Genomic DNA, 16,381 nt, shown 5'->3' with positions numbered 1-16,381 from the left:
TTATTTCCCACTTACTAGAATGAGCATGCCAAATACTATATACACAATCCTTGTTTCAAAATGTCCTAAACACACCTGTTGTACACAGAGTACTATAATCCTCCCTATATCAGCATGGTCCACTGTCTCATGTACATGATATAAAGATATAGATATAGGTGATATGAGTATAGAACAGTAGAACTGACCTTGATCCAGACTCTGAGATGTGACCGGTCCAAGGGATGGAGCAGCAGTCAGTGAGAGGGTTTGAGCTAAGCTCCTAGGACGGGTTGGGGTGGTGAGTCAAATTAAGGAAGCAGCCACTGCTGCCACACACTGCTGGAAGCAGCCACTGCTTCTTCCCTAATCAGTCTCTCTCTGTCTCTCTCTCTCTCTCTCTGTCTCTCTGTTTCTCTCTCTTTCTCAGTCTCTGTCTCTCTCTCTTTCTCAGTCTCTCTGTCTGTCTGTCTCTCTCTCTCTCAGTCTCCCTTTCAGTCTGTCTGTCTGTCACTCTCTCTCTCAATTAAATTAAAAGTGCTTTATTAGCATGACTGTTTGAGTACAGTATTGCCAAAGAAATATTCAAGTTAAACAAGAATAATTGCACAAATAACAGATTGGTTACAAATAATTAAGCAACATCAGTAATGTGGATTTATGTTAGTATCTTAGAAAATAAAGATTAAAATGTGTGTTTTACACACCAACAAAGTTATAAACAAAGTCAGACTTCCAGGGCAGCAGAAGGACCTTCACCAAGAAAAATTGCAATGTTGTCCTTATGTTCTATGTCTGCAAAATTCAGAATGTATATTTGTAATTTGGTGGATTTAAAATGTCTTTTTTATGTAAATAAAAAAGGAAGTGCTCCTCTGTCTCAGCCTTCTCTGCCTGACAGTGACCACAAGACCACATTCGGTGATCCCTCAGCAGCGAGGTCATTCTGTGTCCTTTATATTCCTGTTTCCACTGCAAGAATGTGGACTGGGTCAGGATTTGCCTCTGATTCACGAGTTGGCTCCATGTCCATGGTTGGCTCAGCTTGGTGTCTGTCAGCTGCAGCACCAGCTGGCACAGAGGTTCGACCGAGATGCACTGATTCACGTGTTAGCTCAGGTTGATGTGTGTTAGTCAGCGTCAGCACCAGCAGGCTCGATAGAGGTGCACTAACTCTTTTCCACTCTTTTTAACCAAGCAGTCTAGGTTTCTTCATGTGGTGGTGGTTGCTCTCTCAGTCTCTCTCTCTCTCTGTCTGTCTCTCTGTGTCTCTTTCAGTCTCTGTGATTTTGCATGCGTCTAACTTTATTAGTGTGCTGAGGTTCAAGTACATGCGGAACTAAATAAAATCGGAGTCGGTCGGACGTAATTTCATGTAACTCCCAGGCTAGTAGATTTGGCTATCGGGAAGGTTACTGCAGAAAAGTGTAAAAGGAAAGTTTAGCTTCACAGGACATCACAACAAAACCGCAATGGACCTTACCGAACAGGTACCTTTGGTTGTTATACCTCCTTAATATGTGGATAGAGAAACTGAACAGTGATTCCTTGTGGAAGTATTGTACGACGCAGTACAGCGGTCGGTAGCTAGCACATTGATAGCGACCGACACACATATACAATTGTCATATTTGATCTCACTCGGATCGAAAGTGAGGTTGATCTTCGTTATCGTTCAACTGATTGGGATTTTAATTGATATCCTTATTGCATGTCCGAAACTGTTGTTATTTTTTTTTATATTGGTGGTTAACATGCAGTTTGACTCTTTGGAATAATTGGCGGCACACTAACTAGAATATCCTGCTACCCCACTCCGATATTTCTGGAGCTATAAGCTCGATAATTAGACACACTCCAACACGAAGCATCAAAGCCATTGGTATTGGTATTTGGTTATTCCATAGTACTGTACTATACAATTTTTATACTCTTTACTCTTTTAAGTGCTTTAAATTATATATTATATTATACCGTTCATAATCTTTATTTTAAGGTAACCAGTGAAATTGTTTTACCTTGGTTGCTGATGATAATGATCCGTAATTATGATAATTGTTTTATTTAAACAAGATAAACGATTTTTTTTAACTTGTGTGGTCTTATGATGCACATGATTATGCAAGTGGTAAATCAGGAGTACCTCTTATAATATATTCATATGCAGAGCGTATGGTAACAGTATTGTCAGTGAATTTATTTAATCAGTTAACTAGGGAAATCTCGCACCTGCCAACAACGTTAATGCCAATGCTGACTGTTGTCTTTTCAGTGCTGTTGTCATGAAGTTTGGTATCTTGTTGACCCCAATATAGATAAACCAACTGGAGGCAGACTTGCAGGAGCTGGGGTCTCTCCTTGCAAAGGCTGAGAGGAAGAGGGTGCAGGAGTTGCTGAAAGAGGAGCAAAAGAAGGTGGAGAAGGAGATCACAGCTAAACGTCAACAGAAGGAGCAACAAGCCAGGAGAGTGGCAGACCCCACAGCTGCCACCAAAGCAGCATACACCGTCAAAATCACTAACTACGGTGTGTCATTTTCACTCTTTGGACTTGCATTGGACTTTTAATTCCAAGGGTTGCCCTGAGACTAAAAGTCATTTTCATTGTCTGTCTTCTCATTTCAGGGTGGGACCAGTCTGATAAATTTGTCAAGATTTACCTCACATTGAAGGGTGTACACACAATTCCAGCAGAAAATGTGGGGGTTGAATTTAAAGAAAGGTATGTTGAGAAAAAATTGGTCTTTGCACTTTTTTTTGCAGATTTAAAGGAGTCTCTTCAAAAAGCTGAAGCATCTTTCGCTTTTTATCTTTTTGATTTTCTACAGGTCATTCTCTGTTCTGGTCAAAGATCTGGATGGAAAGAATCATCAGATGACCATTCTAAATTTACTGAGCCCCATCGATGCAGGGGAGAGCTGTAAAAAGGTGACTACGAGCCCTTCGAAATTAGTCTGTAAAGGTTATTTTAGATAAAGGTTGTTTATCATTTGGGTTTGGCATTGGTCAAATGCAAGTCATACTTTGTCCACTGGGTGGCATTGTGTCTATTGTTTTGGCATTGTATCTGTTGTTTTCATCTTGACACCACTTATCTATTATACAGTGGAATTTCAATGCTTTCTTTCCGTAACTGCCTGTAATGTCATTATTTAATTTATTACTAATAATTGATTTATTATCCCAACAGATAAAGACGGACATGCTACTCATCATGTGCAGGAAACAGACATCGAAGAAATGGGAGTGTCTAACACAGATTGAGAAGCAGAGTAAAGACAAGGAGTAAGCTGATCATTACTGTATTTATGTAATACACTATAGCCAAATAATTGAACTGTCATTGTTAAGTTGAATGTGTCTTTAGTGGATTATGGTAATTGTGCATTTGAGAAATAACCTTTTATACAGTTGGTCTTTAGACACGGGTGGTTTAAGACAAGTGTTATGCTTATTTTTGTACCCTTTGAAACGATTTCTGGGCTAATAATGTAGGCTACCAGCCAGCTACATCCATTACCAGCACATTAATTGTCACTAGAGAAGTTGGGTCTAATCTTCAGGTGGATGTGGCCTGTGCTACCATGGAAACATTTATCCTTATTGGCCCCGTTTAGCCCCTAGCGTCCTGCAGTCCTTTACCGTATTGACAACCAAACACCGGCCCACACACACACACACACACACACCGTAGCCTCTACTAACCCGCCTCCCCTCCTCTTCCAACAGCAAGCCTGCCCCGAACGAGACCGCCGACCCCAGCGATGGGCTGATGAGCATGCTGAAGAAGATCTACTCCGACGGGGACGACGAGATGAAGAGGACCATCAACAAGGCCTGGTCCGAGTCCCAGGAGAAGAAGCTCAAAGGAGAAGACATGATGGACCTCTGAGCTGCGCTCTTCTTGCTCCCTCCCTCCCTCCCTTTCCCTGGGTCTCCACGGCAACGCGACATGTCACACAAGGGGTCATGATGGACCTGTAAGGTCGGAAGCTGGAATGGCTGTCGTTTGAGATTCGGATGCATGTGTCGACGATTGCATTTTGTTTTATTTTTATTTTATTTTTTTACATGAAACTGTGATGTTTTTGATTTGGGTTGAGGCTGGGTCTGCGTTCGCATCTCTCTGTGTGGCATCATTGATGTGGTCCATAAATGGTAGCATGGCTTATTCCAACTGTACGTTTTATCTCATAGTAATGAAAACAGGGATGCAAATATGTTAGTGATGACATTGCTATGAAGAATTCATTCCAGTGAACAGCACATATCCCAAGATAAGGAAAACGTGTGAAATCCATACATACATCCGTTATGTATCATGATTCAATCTTCCTGATAAATAACATGACCAGAAATGTATACAATTAAATGTCAGACATTTTAATGTTTGTCAAAGTTGACCTGCTGTCATTCTGACCAAGTTGAATCCGGACATTGGCCTTGTAGTGATCCATAGTAACCTTTCATTCGCTGTATGTGCCAGTCCCTTATCATTCCTTCAAACCAGTCCTCTCTTGGCTTAATGCAAATGAATGCTCATATACTGCTTGATTCACAAGTACTACCTTTTGTATTGAGGTGAACTTGATGAAATCCTACTTGAATCTGTTGAAATGTGATGGTGTTTATAAAACTGTGGCATTCCATAAATGATTTGGCTACTATTAAAATAACAATGCACCATATTCTAATATCTGGCTTTTTTATGTTGACTTCTGTCTAATTGCTGGCCATTAATGTGATTTAGTTCTTATTTGGTAAGATGATGTCTGATTATTTCAGATCTGAATGCATATTTTTCCTCATAACGTCCACCAGGGGGCAACAGTGACTTACGTACTATGATGAGCGCACCAATACGTATGTGTAACCTCATGCGTAATCGATTTTAGTGTAGTTCTGTGGTATAATGGATTTTCTATGAAAAAATATAGCATATTTGAATATCATACCCTCTTCGTGTCTCAAACTTTATTGCAAACATAAGTAATTGTCATTCCGGCGGGCTTATACGGTTGCTAGAATCATTTATAATCGTCCAGGCCTGCTAAATGACTATCCCGCAGTAAGTCCGATGCTTTTATCTCTTTGTTAAGGTTCATTCATAATTTTAAGTCAAGCTTGGAGGGGGAAGGCGGTGCGTTGGGTTTGCACAGCTGTTTCTTCGGGAATATGTCTGGACAAATCGCCACGACTTTCTCCAAAAGTGCACCACCTTTTTACCCGCCCCTCTCTCTGACGTCAGCTCCCAGTTGATATATCCGCCAGAGCGTTCTGCCCAGGCAAGTCAGATGGACTGGAGTTGATTGCCACCAACGCGTGATTTGCAGAGCGGACAATTGAAAAGGATATTTGGACATAAGTATTTCCTAATTGCGCTACATGGATACCGGTTGTTTCAGCGCTGCTCAGCGCCTTTCGTGCCACGCCATGAATCCAGATTTACTGAAACCTTGTCCGGAACATGGACCACCACAACCAGCTGCTCCCAGGATGAAACCCAACAGGAATAAAACCGAGCAGATCAAACCCGAGCTCGCTCCGGTGGTGACTGATCCAAAGACGGGCAGATCCTACAGTAAAGGAAAGCTCCTGGGGAAGGTAGTCTTAATTTTCCTAATTTTGATTTTGATATCAGTAACCCTATTTTGTCGACATATATTAAGACGATTGGATTGTTGGATGAGGCTGTCATTTAATGACGAGTCGTGTCAATGGCATTTGAACGACTATGGATAACGTACATGAATGAACGACGTCAATTGGATCACAAATAGTTGTACCCCAGAGCCGTGATCTTTAGACCGGGGAACGACCTCGTGTTGGACATGACCAAACACTTCCACCGCTCCGCGCGTCACTGCTGAATGAATCAAGCTCAAGGTGTGCCCGCCGTTCGCGTAAATGTAGGGACCCAATGCCCTGGTCTGCTAGTATCTAACGAATGGGATTTTAATGATAGCCCCTCACACGTAGGCCGACCCATCGAAAAGCCATTGTATAAAAAACGATTGATTTTGCCATCCCCTCCCACAGCGTCATCCTGTCTAACCGAGAAATGCGAAGAATCGCGATATTGTTTGAATTATTTACAGGATGAAATTGCGATGCGCGATGATGGAGCAACTGTTACCAACGTGTTGCTCGACACCGATGCGCTCCGTCGGGCAGCCGGCCAAGTCTGTTCTGTTCCCTGCCGCATAGCTTAGAATCTCTTGTCAATTTCACGGTTAATGAATGCAGTAAATCCGTCTGCTACACCCCCCCCCCCCCCCCCCCCCATAGGTCCTCCTAGAGTCTTAATCAGACATTTAACTGTCGATGACTAAGGATAACGCACGGTGGTCCTTCCGCAATTACTGTCTGCTTCAGTTAATGTGTCTGCACGTGATTCCAACAGTCATGTTGGACTCACCTAAACGTTTGTCATATCTGCCGTTTAGGTGAGTTGTCTTCAATGGGCTGTCTATCGATAGATAGGAATCCCTTTGTTTCGAACCGTCTTGTGTTTAGTGTCGGGCCTTGCAGGAAGACGATGTCATCACCATTGAGCTTTAATCATGTTGGTTGTTGTTGTCAGCTATCGATCCAGACAAAGCCATGCTAGTGGGGGTCATTGCATATTTCCAACCTGCTGCTTTCCAATCTGACCGTTCGTGGCTGTCTTTTTTTTTTTGTCTGGCCCAGGGTGGGTTTGCACGATGCTATGAGATGACTGACCTGACGAGCAACAAAATGTATGCAGTGAAGGTGATTCCACAGAGTCGGGTCTCCAAACCACACCAGAGAGACAAGGTACGCTCTTCATTTTTCAATGCTTAAACTACGCAAATATTTGGTGCTGGAGAGGCCCCCTACTTCCATTTTGTATCACTCATTCGAATCCCAATGCTATGGTGTTGCGCCAACAGATCACGAATGAGATTGAGCTCCACAAAACCCTGTCGCATAAGCACGTGGTGAAGTTCTCCCATCACTTCGAGGACCAAGAGAACATTTACATCTTCCTGGAGCTCTGCAGTCGAAAGGTGGGTTCCGTGTGCGGTCGGCTATGGAGCCCCTTTCCATCTCCGAACAGCCTTTATCCCGTGGTTTGTTTGATTCTCACTGAATAATGCCAATGATTAATTTCCGCACTGTGCCAGCAAGAGTACCCCTCCACCACCACCACCCAAAGCATACCTCAGTCTTTCCCTGGCCGTCCGCCAATACAGGATTGATTTCACTTAAGTCCTATACCCACTCTCCCCTCAGCAATTCATCAGCATGCCTTTCGAAACTGCCCCATGGAAGTGAGCGTGTTGTGTATGCCAGCGGCCTGGTTCATGCCAAGGGAAGGGGCGATGGCTGTGTGTCTCCATGGGTGGAGGTGTGACCCCACGTTCATTACACCCTATCCGTGTCTCTCCACAGTCCTTGGCGCACATCTGGAAGGCAAGGCACACACTGACGGAGCCAGAGGTGCGCTACTATCTACGGCAGATCATATCGGGCCTAAAGTACCTCCACAACAGAGGCATCCTCCATCGAGACCTCAAACTAGGTATGTAGCCCGCGTAACGCTACTACGGGGGTCACGGGCCTCCGTCATGGCGGGGGGGACACGCTCTAAATGGCGAGTTTCCCTTAAAGTGAGCAGTAAGTAGTTTATGTGGGATGCTCGTTGTGTTTAATTGATTTAGCGGGGAATGTGTGTGGTGTAATCCATGTCGCGTTGTGTTGCGCGTTGTAAAGGCAGCCCTGAATGTAGGCCGGGGGGCTTCGTTATGCGCTACCTGTGCAGAATGCTGACTGGACGCATGGCTTTGTTCCCCTTGTTCCAGGCAACTTCTTTATCAATGAGAACATGGAACTGCGGCTGGGAGATTTTGGCCTGGCAGCTAAACTGGAGACTGTGGAAATGAGGAAAAAGTGAGTTATGTTCGGGAAATCTGTTGTAATGTACGAGTATGCAATGTGTATAAAAATACCCATTGTCAAACTACACGATTCCAGTTTGAAGCTTCCATATGTTAAAGCATGAGCATGAAAAACTTCAAGTTCATTATCTAAACTATATCTGTGAGTCAATATTTACTAAGCTATTAGTAAAATGTACCCTAGTGTTATTCCCAGTGAACAGACACACGATCCACACACTCAATAGAATTCCTTTCTTTCATTTTGTAAGCCTTGAGGAACTTATTTCTCACCACAGGTGTGTGTGTGGGTTTGTCCCTCCCCCAAAGTTCATCCAGTACAAACAATGACCAGACAAAACAGAGTTTTGCTTTTGTGTCCCAGGACCATCTGTGGAACGCCCAACTACTTGGCACCCGAGGTCCTCAATCGACAAGGACACGGCACAGAGTCTGACGTCTGGTCGCTGGGCTGCGTGATGTGAGTCTCTGGTTATTTACTGTGTGAGGACACACTGCTTCTTTGTGTGCGTGTTTTTGTTCTCTGAGCACTTGTGCTACTTGACTGTTAATTTGCTTACTTTTTTTTTTTTAAGAAGCTACAAAAAACCTAAATATTATTAAAAATATCCATTGATTTCAGTATTTATATTTTTTTCCTAAATGTTTAGTTCAGTTGAGCAAATGCAATGTTTGCTGAACTAACAGAATTGTTATTTCCCCCGGCCAGGTACACGCTGATGTGCGGCAACCCTCCCTTTGAGACGCTGGACCTGAAGGAGACCTATAAGTGCATAAAGGAGGTCCGCTACAACCTGCCCTCCAACCTCTCTCCGGCCGCACAGAAGCTCATCAGCAGCGTGCTGCAGAAGGTCCCCGGCAACCGGCTGAACCTGGACCAAATCCTCGGCCACGAATTCTTCACCAAAGTATGCAAAAAATGTGCCCTTTGTGTTTTCTCTGTACCACCAGAAAGGAATTTCTACAGGCTATATTCGGTTAGTTTGCGGTGAGCGTTTTGGCTAGTAGCCTGTGAATGATTCCTCGCGCTAATTTTGGCCCATTCTAACCCAACTGTTGACTAGCATAGTTTAATCCAAATATGCAGAGTATCGGTGGGATGATAAACAAGTCCTGGTATTTTCTTCAGACGGGACTAACTTTGATGCTGTGAGCTTCAAGAATTTAGCAATTGGAAACGATTCCACCAGGCCTCTCCGACTTGAGCAGTATTTATTTAGTAATTGCGGAAAGCCCTTGTTTTCCGAATGGGAGCAGCAGACCCTGGAGAACGTTTGTGTCTTAACCTCCCAGCTGTAGACTTCCTTCTAGAAGATCGTGATCATTTATCATTTATAACGCAGAGCGACCCGTCTCCCTCTCCCTGTCCCGGGTTGTTTGTCTTGGTGCTTGGTCGCTGACTCCATTCTGTCCCCTCTGTTTGCAGGGTTTCACTCCAGACAAGCTCCCCGCCAGCAGCTGTGTCATGGTGCCTGAGCTCCATCCGCCCAGCCCGGCCAAGAAATTCTTCACCAAGATGGCAAAGAGTTTCTTCGGCAAGAAAAAAGCCAAAGGTGAGGGCCAACTTGTGTTGCAGAGTCAACGCCCCATCCCCCCCCACCCCCCGTTTGTGTTATTTTGGTGGACTCGCCAAGATTGTAAATGCATCATGACATTCAATACGGTCTGTAAGCTACATTTAAAAAGGATAATGCCAACATTGAACGTTAATGTTGTAGTTTATGATCCCGTCGTTCTAGTGGATTGATTGATTTGGATTCATTCAACAGCGGAGAAGATTCCATGCGACGACAAGGACGAGAAGGATCTCTCCAGGCTGGTGTCGGGGATTGTAAAATGTTCGATCAGTCGACAGATCAGCTACAAAACAGTCGGAGCGAACGAGGTAATGACCTTATTTTGCTGCCATTATATTTTTAAGCGGTAGACGCTTATTTGAAAGTGGTGTTGGTTTTATGCTCCATGGCGACTGGTTTGGCCGTTTGTTCGTTGCATGCTGAAGGCAGAGTACCTGATGTGTTTGCGTTGGCAGACGCACGCACATCCCTTCTGAAACCGGGAGATGTGTTACTTCAAAGGTTACAGCACAGCCTCTTGATTAACACCTTCACTCTGCCTTTTCGCTCACGCTCTGCAGTCTTTCTGGGAAATAGTGTGAAATAAAGTCGTGAAGCGTTTTTTTAATTAGTATAAAAATGTTATGTAACTAGACTTGTACTGAATCAAAATTATAAAGGCGTTTGATAATGACACTTGGCTTCCAGTAAATTGAACCAATGGGAAGAACAAAAAATGTCTCCCAATAAGAAATACTTTATTCATCCTTCTGGGGAAATTGCGGATAAATAATGTGTAGTTTGTTCTCTGGAGAGCTTTTAGTTGCAAGATGCCTTGTTTTTAAGCTGCAGTGTAATAAGCATATGCTGTTCTTGGCATTTGTTTATTTTGGCTACTAGACAAATAAAGTGAAAAAGTACCTGGGTGTTGACGGCTAGCTGACCTACTTTATTTTTCCAGCAAAAAAAAAAAGATCCAGTATTGCTGAATCATGGCACTTATGTTTTTATTTTTTTAATTAAGCGTCAGGCCAGCCAAGATGGCAGCTGGCAGTGTCTTGTCACCCTTGTCTGGGAGGCTATTTATAGCGCTCTTGTGATTCCATTACGGCAGTTTAAGTTGGTTTTCTTCCCCAATTATCCCATTAAGTAAATCGATCAGGAAGTCTCCCTTCCATTTATTGATTTGATGTGGACCCTTCTCTTCAAATCATTATCTTGAGTGTAAACACATGACCCGAAAAACAGGTTGTCTTTGCCCCCCGTCAGCATGTTGTCAACCTGCATTGTGTTTGTGTGCCAGGTGGCCTCTCCTGCCGGTCAGCTGGTGAGCTCGTTGCCCCTGGAGCCCACACCGGCTGAGGAGGAGTCCAGGAAGTCTGTCTCGCGCTCCTTCAAGGGCACCATGGCCAGCAGCGCAGAACGTAGGTTAAAGCAGCGCTGTAGAAAATGCATGCCATTTGCTCATGGGTTCATTCCATAGGTTTGCTTCTGAAATGGTTGCCGTTCTACTTTGGAAGGGTTTGATAAGCCGCTTATGGATTATTACATTTGTTCCATGACTTTGTTTGAGTAAAAATTGCTTGTGTGTTGGCGGATGGCTCATGTCTTTGACAAATGGCTTTTTGTTCCTCCTTTTGATTGTTGCTGTCATTCCATGTTCCTATACCAGGTCACTAGCTTGCATTGCCTAGCTAGTATCACAAAGGCAACTTGAAATAAAAAAAAAAAACATTTCTGACTTCCTTTCCCCTTGCTCTCCTTTCAGCGTGTGAGGATGGCTCCACCCCTGCAGCTGTTGCTGAATCGGCAGCTAAAATCCTCAACACATGCCTGTCAGCCATGCCCGCAGGTAGGCCAAGTCCCCCACTCTTCCTACCAGCATTGCAGAATCGAAGCACGCACTGCAACCACATGCAATTTATAAAAAAAAAAAAAAAAAAAAAAAAAAAAAAAAAGCCACAGCAATTACAAATATACATCTCATAAATGCATTTACTATCTCTGAACCTGACCAAGTAGAGTATTCAACCACTCTTCTATTGGTACACACACATTCTTCGGGGGCCTTGCTGATGCTGCTTAAAATGGTTCTCATAGATTTACTGCAGATGGGAGTCTTTTTTTTCTGTCTTGATGCGTTTCTTCCTTCTCCGGCGAAAAGTTTGGTTATGTAATTGCGTTCTCTCCAGGGACGGGAGATTGCAACATTCTAAAACAGGGCTACACAAGTGAGACTGGCTTTTAGAGTAACGCATTGAAAGTGGAATCAAAAGCGTCTCTCCAGTAGTCCGGGATACAAATGGCATAGGGAGTGGCTTTGCAAGTGAAGTAAAAGGGGGTGTTAAATGTCATAGTTACACTAAATAACAAACAGCCATTGTCAGCGTTTTACTCTGCCCCGGTGCCCAGTGTTTTTCGTTTCCTTTGCTTGGGGATACATTTAATTTATTTTTGAATTAGGTCCGTTTCCCCCCCCCCCCCCCGTCTCTTAACTCGTGTTGAGTCACGAGTGGGATGACTCCTTCAAATCGTCCTTTTTTTACATACCATTTATTTTCCTTAATGTTCCAAATTAACTGACCCGATCTCCCCTTACTACATTGTAATCACATTGCGCATGGCGTGTTCTAACCTTCCATTGTTGTCTCCCTCTCCCCCTCCCCCTCCTCCCCTCTCCTATTAATCTCCTCCCCAGCGACAAGAAACCCCCCGTGTCTGTCCAGACCCGAACCCTTCTTGTGGGTGACCAAATGGGTCGATTACTCAAACAAATACGGCTTTGGCTACCAGCTGTCCAACCATAGCATTGGCGTGCTCTTCAACGAAGGAACCCACTTTAGCCTCTGTGACCAGCGCAAGTAAGGGTCTACTCTTATCGTCGCCGTGTTTGTCGATGACCTAAGGGCGTTGGTTTAACAAAAGTAGTCTGTAGACCGCTGCAGCTGTCCACCTGCACAATGGCTCTATTCAGGTGGGGGGGGGGGGGGGGAGAGAATAAGTAAAACAGCCATTTTGGATTTGGCCCTGGAGACTTGTATGTTGTGGCGGAACTAACGGCGGTTTGTTTTCTTTCTGAACAGCACTATCCACTACTGTTTGACCAACAACAAACACTTCACCTTCCAGACCAGCGCTCTGCCCGAGCAGCTCCACAGCCAGAAGCAGATCGTGGAGCTCATGGCCAACTACATGGAGCAGAACCTGATGGAGGTGAGGCCGACTGGAGTGCTTTTTTCGCACACTTTACAGTTTAAAATTGACTTGAGTGGGTTTTCTAGAGAGACCGACTTTGACCTTCAAAACACGGGGAAAACACTGCAGTGATGTAACGTAAGCTGATGTTGCCCCCACCCCAGGGCGGAGACCTGCACTGTGAGGACCAGGCCTCCTCTAGCCCACCCCCGCTGCTGCTGCAGTGGGTGAAGACGGACCACGCGCTGGTCATGCTCTTCAACAACGGCACCCTACAGGTTCGAACCGACAAACCCCTCGACAATATTTTTCAGATTTTTTTTTTTTACATTTTTTTTTTTTTATAAAGACTACAAACTAAAAAAATGTGTGTCTCCTGCATCAAACTCTCCACTAATAACCCAGCGTTCCCCACCCCTCACCAGGTGAACTTCTACACGGACCACACCAAGGTGATCCTGTGCAAGGCGGCGGACGGCTCCTACCTGCTCACCTTCATCAGCCGCGAGCGCGTCTCCTGCACGTACCTCCTCAGCATGCTGTCGGAGATGGGCTGCTCGGCAGAGCTGCGCCACCGCCTCCGCTACGTGGTGCAGCTGCTCCAGCACCACGCAGACGCCTGAGCCGCTGCTCGCTGCTGCTACCGGGCTCACTGAACTATGGATGCCTGGGAGACGCGTTCCCCTCTGCCCCCCCCCCCCCCCCCCCCAACCCACCAACAACGTACTGATCCTCTTAAGGGACTGGGGGTTTATTTGGGGTTTTGTTGCTAAAGGCAGTGGATCGGAACCTCAACTGTGTGTTTTTTTTCTTTTTTTTTCTCTCAATATGCTCCATCTGGACTGGTGCCTGGAAAGCGGGTCAAGTTCTTGTTTTCCCTGGAGGGAGCATGTTGGGAGTTGTAGTCAGGAAGTGGATGCCTGTTTTTATTTAGTTATATTTTTTTTATAAATTGGCAACCCCCTAATGAGAGGTTTGTGCCTATTCAGCCTCGAAGTTTTCCACCTGGAAGTTTTCGATGCCTACACTATAAGGGACTAACCACCATTATATATGGTTCAGTTTTAGTCTGCCTGGAACCAAGTAGGCTGCCTGTTGGGCAGAGGCCAAACTAAACCATGCCCCTTCCCGAATCCCTAGCACTCATCGTGGGTCGAAAACGACTGCTCTGTCAGCCAACCCATCTACTGTAAGTAGTGTTGCCCCCCCCCCCCCCCCTCTCTCCCGATGTCGGATCTCCATTGAAAAGCGAGATTGCATCCGAAACACTCGCAAACGCCAAAAGAGGGGCCTACCGGCTTCGGTGTCTTTCGGGCGCCCGGCTATTCCAAAGGGGACCGGTGAACTGATGGGACCCCCATGGGTGAAGAGGTTCCCTGGGACCTGTGTGGAAGAGGGGGGGCAGCAAGAGGGCACCCCCACCCTCAGATGGTGTCTGTACGGTCTGGAACATGGTGCACACAAATCTGTGTTTCATTCCCTAGTTTTTCCCCCACTCTCCTGAGCCAGCCACTAGAAGCGTTGGCTTACGGCAGTCTTGGATCTCACTCGCACAAGCAACATTTCCAGCCTTATTATTTTTTTATGGTGATGCCAATAGGTGTGAGAGAATGTAAAGGATTCTCTTTTTGCTCTGTGGTCACGTTTTCTTTCAAATCACGTTAGTACACCGCATACAGAAGGGGCTATGGGAGTCACACAATTTTTGCACTAGATCAATTCCTTTTTATATAAATCTTAATTTTGAAAAGCTAAACATTTATATTTATTTTCTTCACTCTTTTTTTTATTAATTTTTAAACCTAGAGATGCCAAAATAACCCTCTTTCTTTTAATTTAAATTTAATTTTAGCTTCAAGTTGGTGAACCATGTCTGTGCCACATGCGGAATGGACTGCTGAGAAAATAACACAACTGCTGGTTAGCTTTGGGGAGGGAGGGGGAGATAAGTGCCTTTTGGGGGATGTTTGTGAAGTGCAATAACAGCCCTTGTGCGAATGTCGTGCTGGATGCAAACTAGAGTCGGTCCCAGATTTCGAAGGCAGTTGCTATACGTTTTGTACTTGGAGTTGGGTTTGGAAATAGAGTTGCCCAATAGCGCTACAGTCTCACTACCTGGTATAAGCTTTTAGAAAAACGACTGGTATCATAAACGTAGAACCCAGTAATATCTACTATCGAGGGATGACGGCCGATGACCTATTGTACTCGTACTGTAACCCTAATTGGTTTACATTGTATCCTTAAACTGTGACCTTAAATGGAAGTATAAGCAGATTATCTTTTTGATTTTTTTTTTTTTAAGAAAAACATTGTGAAAGCCATCTGCCAGTTTAGAGGAATCTTTATTTTTGGCACATAATGTCTTGTTTATTTATTTTTATTTATACATGTTTTTTTATTTATTGAATGTGTTGTGGATATGACACAAGACAAATGTTCAAATTTGATCACCTTTTTATGTATTGTATTGGGGGAAAATGGGATAAGAATAAAGTTTATTGAAAAATTTAAATCGGTTGTCTCTCTTGTGCCCTATCGCTGAAACAAAATGGCAACCTACATGTACATCAGTTACTTTCCTTCAGTTTGTCTTGGCTGCCCCTCCGACACTGCATGCTAATCTAACATCTCACATTGGCGTCTTGTAACTTGTGATGGGACCTTGTTATTTCTTTGGACCATGACACATTTTCTAATTTCAAGGTAATTGGATGCCCCGAGAAATTAAGTAATTTAAATTTTTGATTAGATATGCATATTAAGTAGCTGAGCAGAAGCAGACCGGCACCTGACTTCCATCCCCTTATTGATTTTAGGTAGTCCCTCAACCTTGTTTTAGTCATCTGGTTTTCCAGTATCCATTGATGCACCAGAGTCCTGGCCCCAACCCACAATGTTTGGTCCTAAACGATCAAAGGAAAAGGTGGGCCATTTGTGGGGGTTACAGGAGTGAATCAGATCAATCAATTTGTCAACTGCACATCGAGAACTTAATCCCAATGAACAAACTCGTTCATGATCCATATTAAGTCAGTGTGTGTACATAATATAGTATTTACTGCATGCAAAATGGGTCATCTAACTGGCCAGCAGGACAATCATTCTCTCCTGAATGTGTGGCGGCCTTGTATTGTGATTCACCGCCTCAATAGGAGCACCACCAGTCGGTAAGCCCAGCCTGACTGGCAGGAGCAATTGCTACTGTATTAAATCTCAATGTGGGAGAGAGGGGAAGGCTGAGGCTGTGAGAGTGGCGGGGTGTGATGGAGAGGGAGGAAGCAGGGGTAGAGATTGACAGGGTGATGGAGAGGTGGGGTGAGAGGCAGGGGGTAATGGCGAGGGGGAGGTTCTGTCTCTGCTCTTCTCCCCGTTGCCCGGTAGAAACGAGGACGACAGCAGGGAATCAGCAGACAGCTCGAAGTCCGAGGACAGGAACGCGCTGAGTCCACAGCTTTAATTGTAAAATAAATCTCAAGAGTTTCCCTTTTTAGGAGGCAATGTGCAAAGCAGGAATATAAACAAGCAATTGCTCAGGGATTTGTCATTCATTTATACAGCGGTACAAAAAAGAACAGAATGAGTCTTATGACGGTTGAAGAGTGACCAATATGGTAATCCTAGTGATTCCTTTAACAGTGTACCTCACTCTGCTGAACATCATCATAGGGAACATCTTGTAGCAATTCAGCCCACAAAATGTGACCGCAAAGGTTTAAAAAAAGAAAAA

The 16,381-nt window shown here is 44.5% G+C and overlaps 2 protein-coding genes across 2 annotated transcripts; both read left to right on the top strand.

Annotated features, from left to right (window-relative positions):
* Positions 1 to 1,305: 1,305 nt before the first annotated feature.
* On the top strand, positions 1,306 to 4,672 carry cacybp (calcyclin binding protein). The gene is made up of 6 exons (XM_060058506.1): positions 1,306 to 1,469; positions 2,295 to 2,505; positions 2,604 to 2,700; positions 2,807 to 2,906; positions 3,169 to 3,263; positions 3,708 to 4,672. Exons 1-6 carry the CDS (start codon positions 1,452 to 1,454, stop codon positions 3,868 to 3,870), a joined length of 684 nt encoding a protein of 227 aa, XP_059914489.1. The 5' UTR covers positions 1,306 to 1,451; the 3' UTR covers positions 3,871 to 4,672.
* Positions 4,673 to 5,256: 584 nt separating this feature from the next.
* On the top strand, positions 5,257 to 15,166 carry plk3 (polo-like kinase 3 (Drosophila)). The gene is made up of 15 exons (XM_060058505.1): positions 5,257 to 5,582; positions 6,669 to 6,776; positions 6,893 to 7,009; positions 7,395 to 7,524; positions 7,805 to 7,892; positions 8,265 to 8,360; positions 8,610 to 8,808; positions 9,327 to 9,453; positions 9,670 to 9,785; positions 10,760 to 10,880; positions 11,225 to 11,308; positions 12,155 to 12,317; positions 12,540 to 12,669; positions 12,816 to 12,929; positions 13,077 to 15,166. The coding sequence occupies exons 1-15, from the start codon at positions 5,364 to 5,366 to the stop codon at positions 13,272 to 13,274; spliced, it is 2,010 nt and encodes a 669-aa protein (XP_059914488.1). The 5' UTR covers positions 5,257 to 5,363; the 3' UTR covers positions 13,275 to 15,166.
* Positions 15,167 to 16,381: the final 1,215 nt, after the last annotated feature.

Source organism: Gadus macrocephalus, chromosome 8, assembly GCF_031168955.1.
Source record: "Gadus macrocephalus chromosome 8, ASM3116895v1".
Classification (NCBI taxonomy): Eukaryota; Metazoa; Chordata; class Actinopteri; order Gadiformes; family Gadidae; genus Gadus; species Gadus macrocephalus.
The sequence above is the reverse complement of the archived record's forward strand: the minus strand, read 5'-3'. Positions and strand labels throughout refer to the sequence as shown.

Bases quoted from the DNA above. Each gene is read 5' to 3' on its own strand.
- plk3 (XM_060058505.1), top strand. From the start codon at position 5,364: ATGGATACCGGTTGTTTCAGCGCTGCTCAGCGCCTTTCGTGCCACGCC. The intron at 7,525-7,804 runs GTATGTAGCCCG...CCCTTGTTCCAG, and splicing joins CCATCGAGACCTCAAACTAG to GCAACTTCTTTATCAATGAG. The intron at 9,454-9,669 runs GTGAGGGCCAAC...TTCATTCAACAG, and splicing joins CGGCAAGAAAAAAGCCAAAG to CGGAGAAGATTCCATGCGAC.
- cacybp (XM_060058506.1), top strand. The intron at 2,701-2,806 runs GTATGTTGAGAA...GATTTTCTACAG, and splicing joins GGGGTTGAATTTAAAGAAAG to GTCATTCTCTGTTCTGGTCA. The intron at 2,907-3,168 runs GTGACTACGAGC...TTATCCCAACAG, and splicing joins CAGGGGAGAGCTGTAAAAAG to ATAAAGACGGACATGCTACT.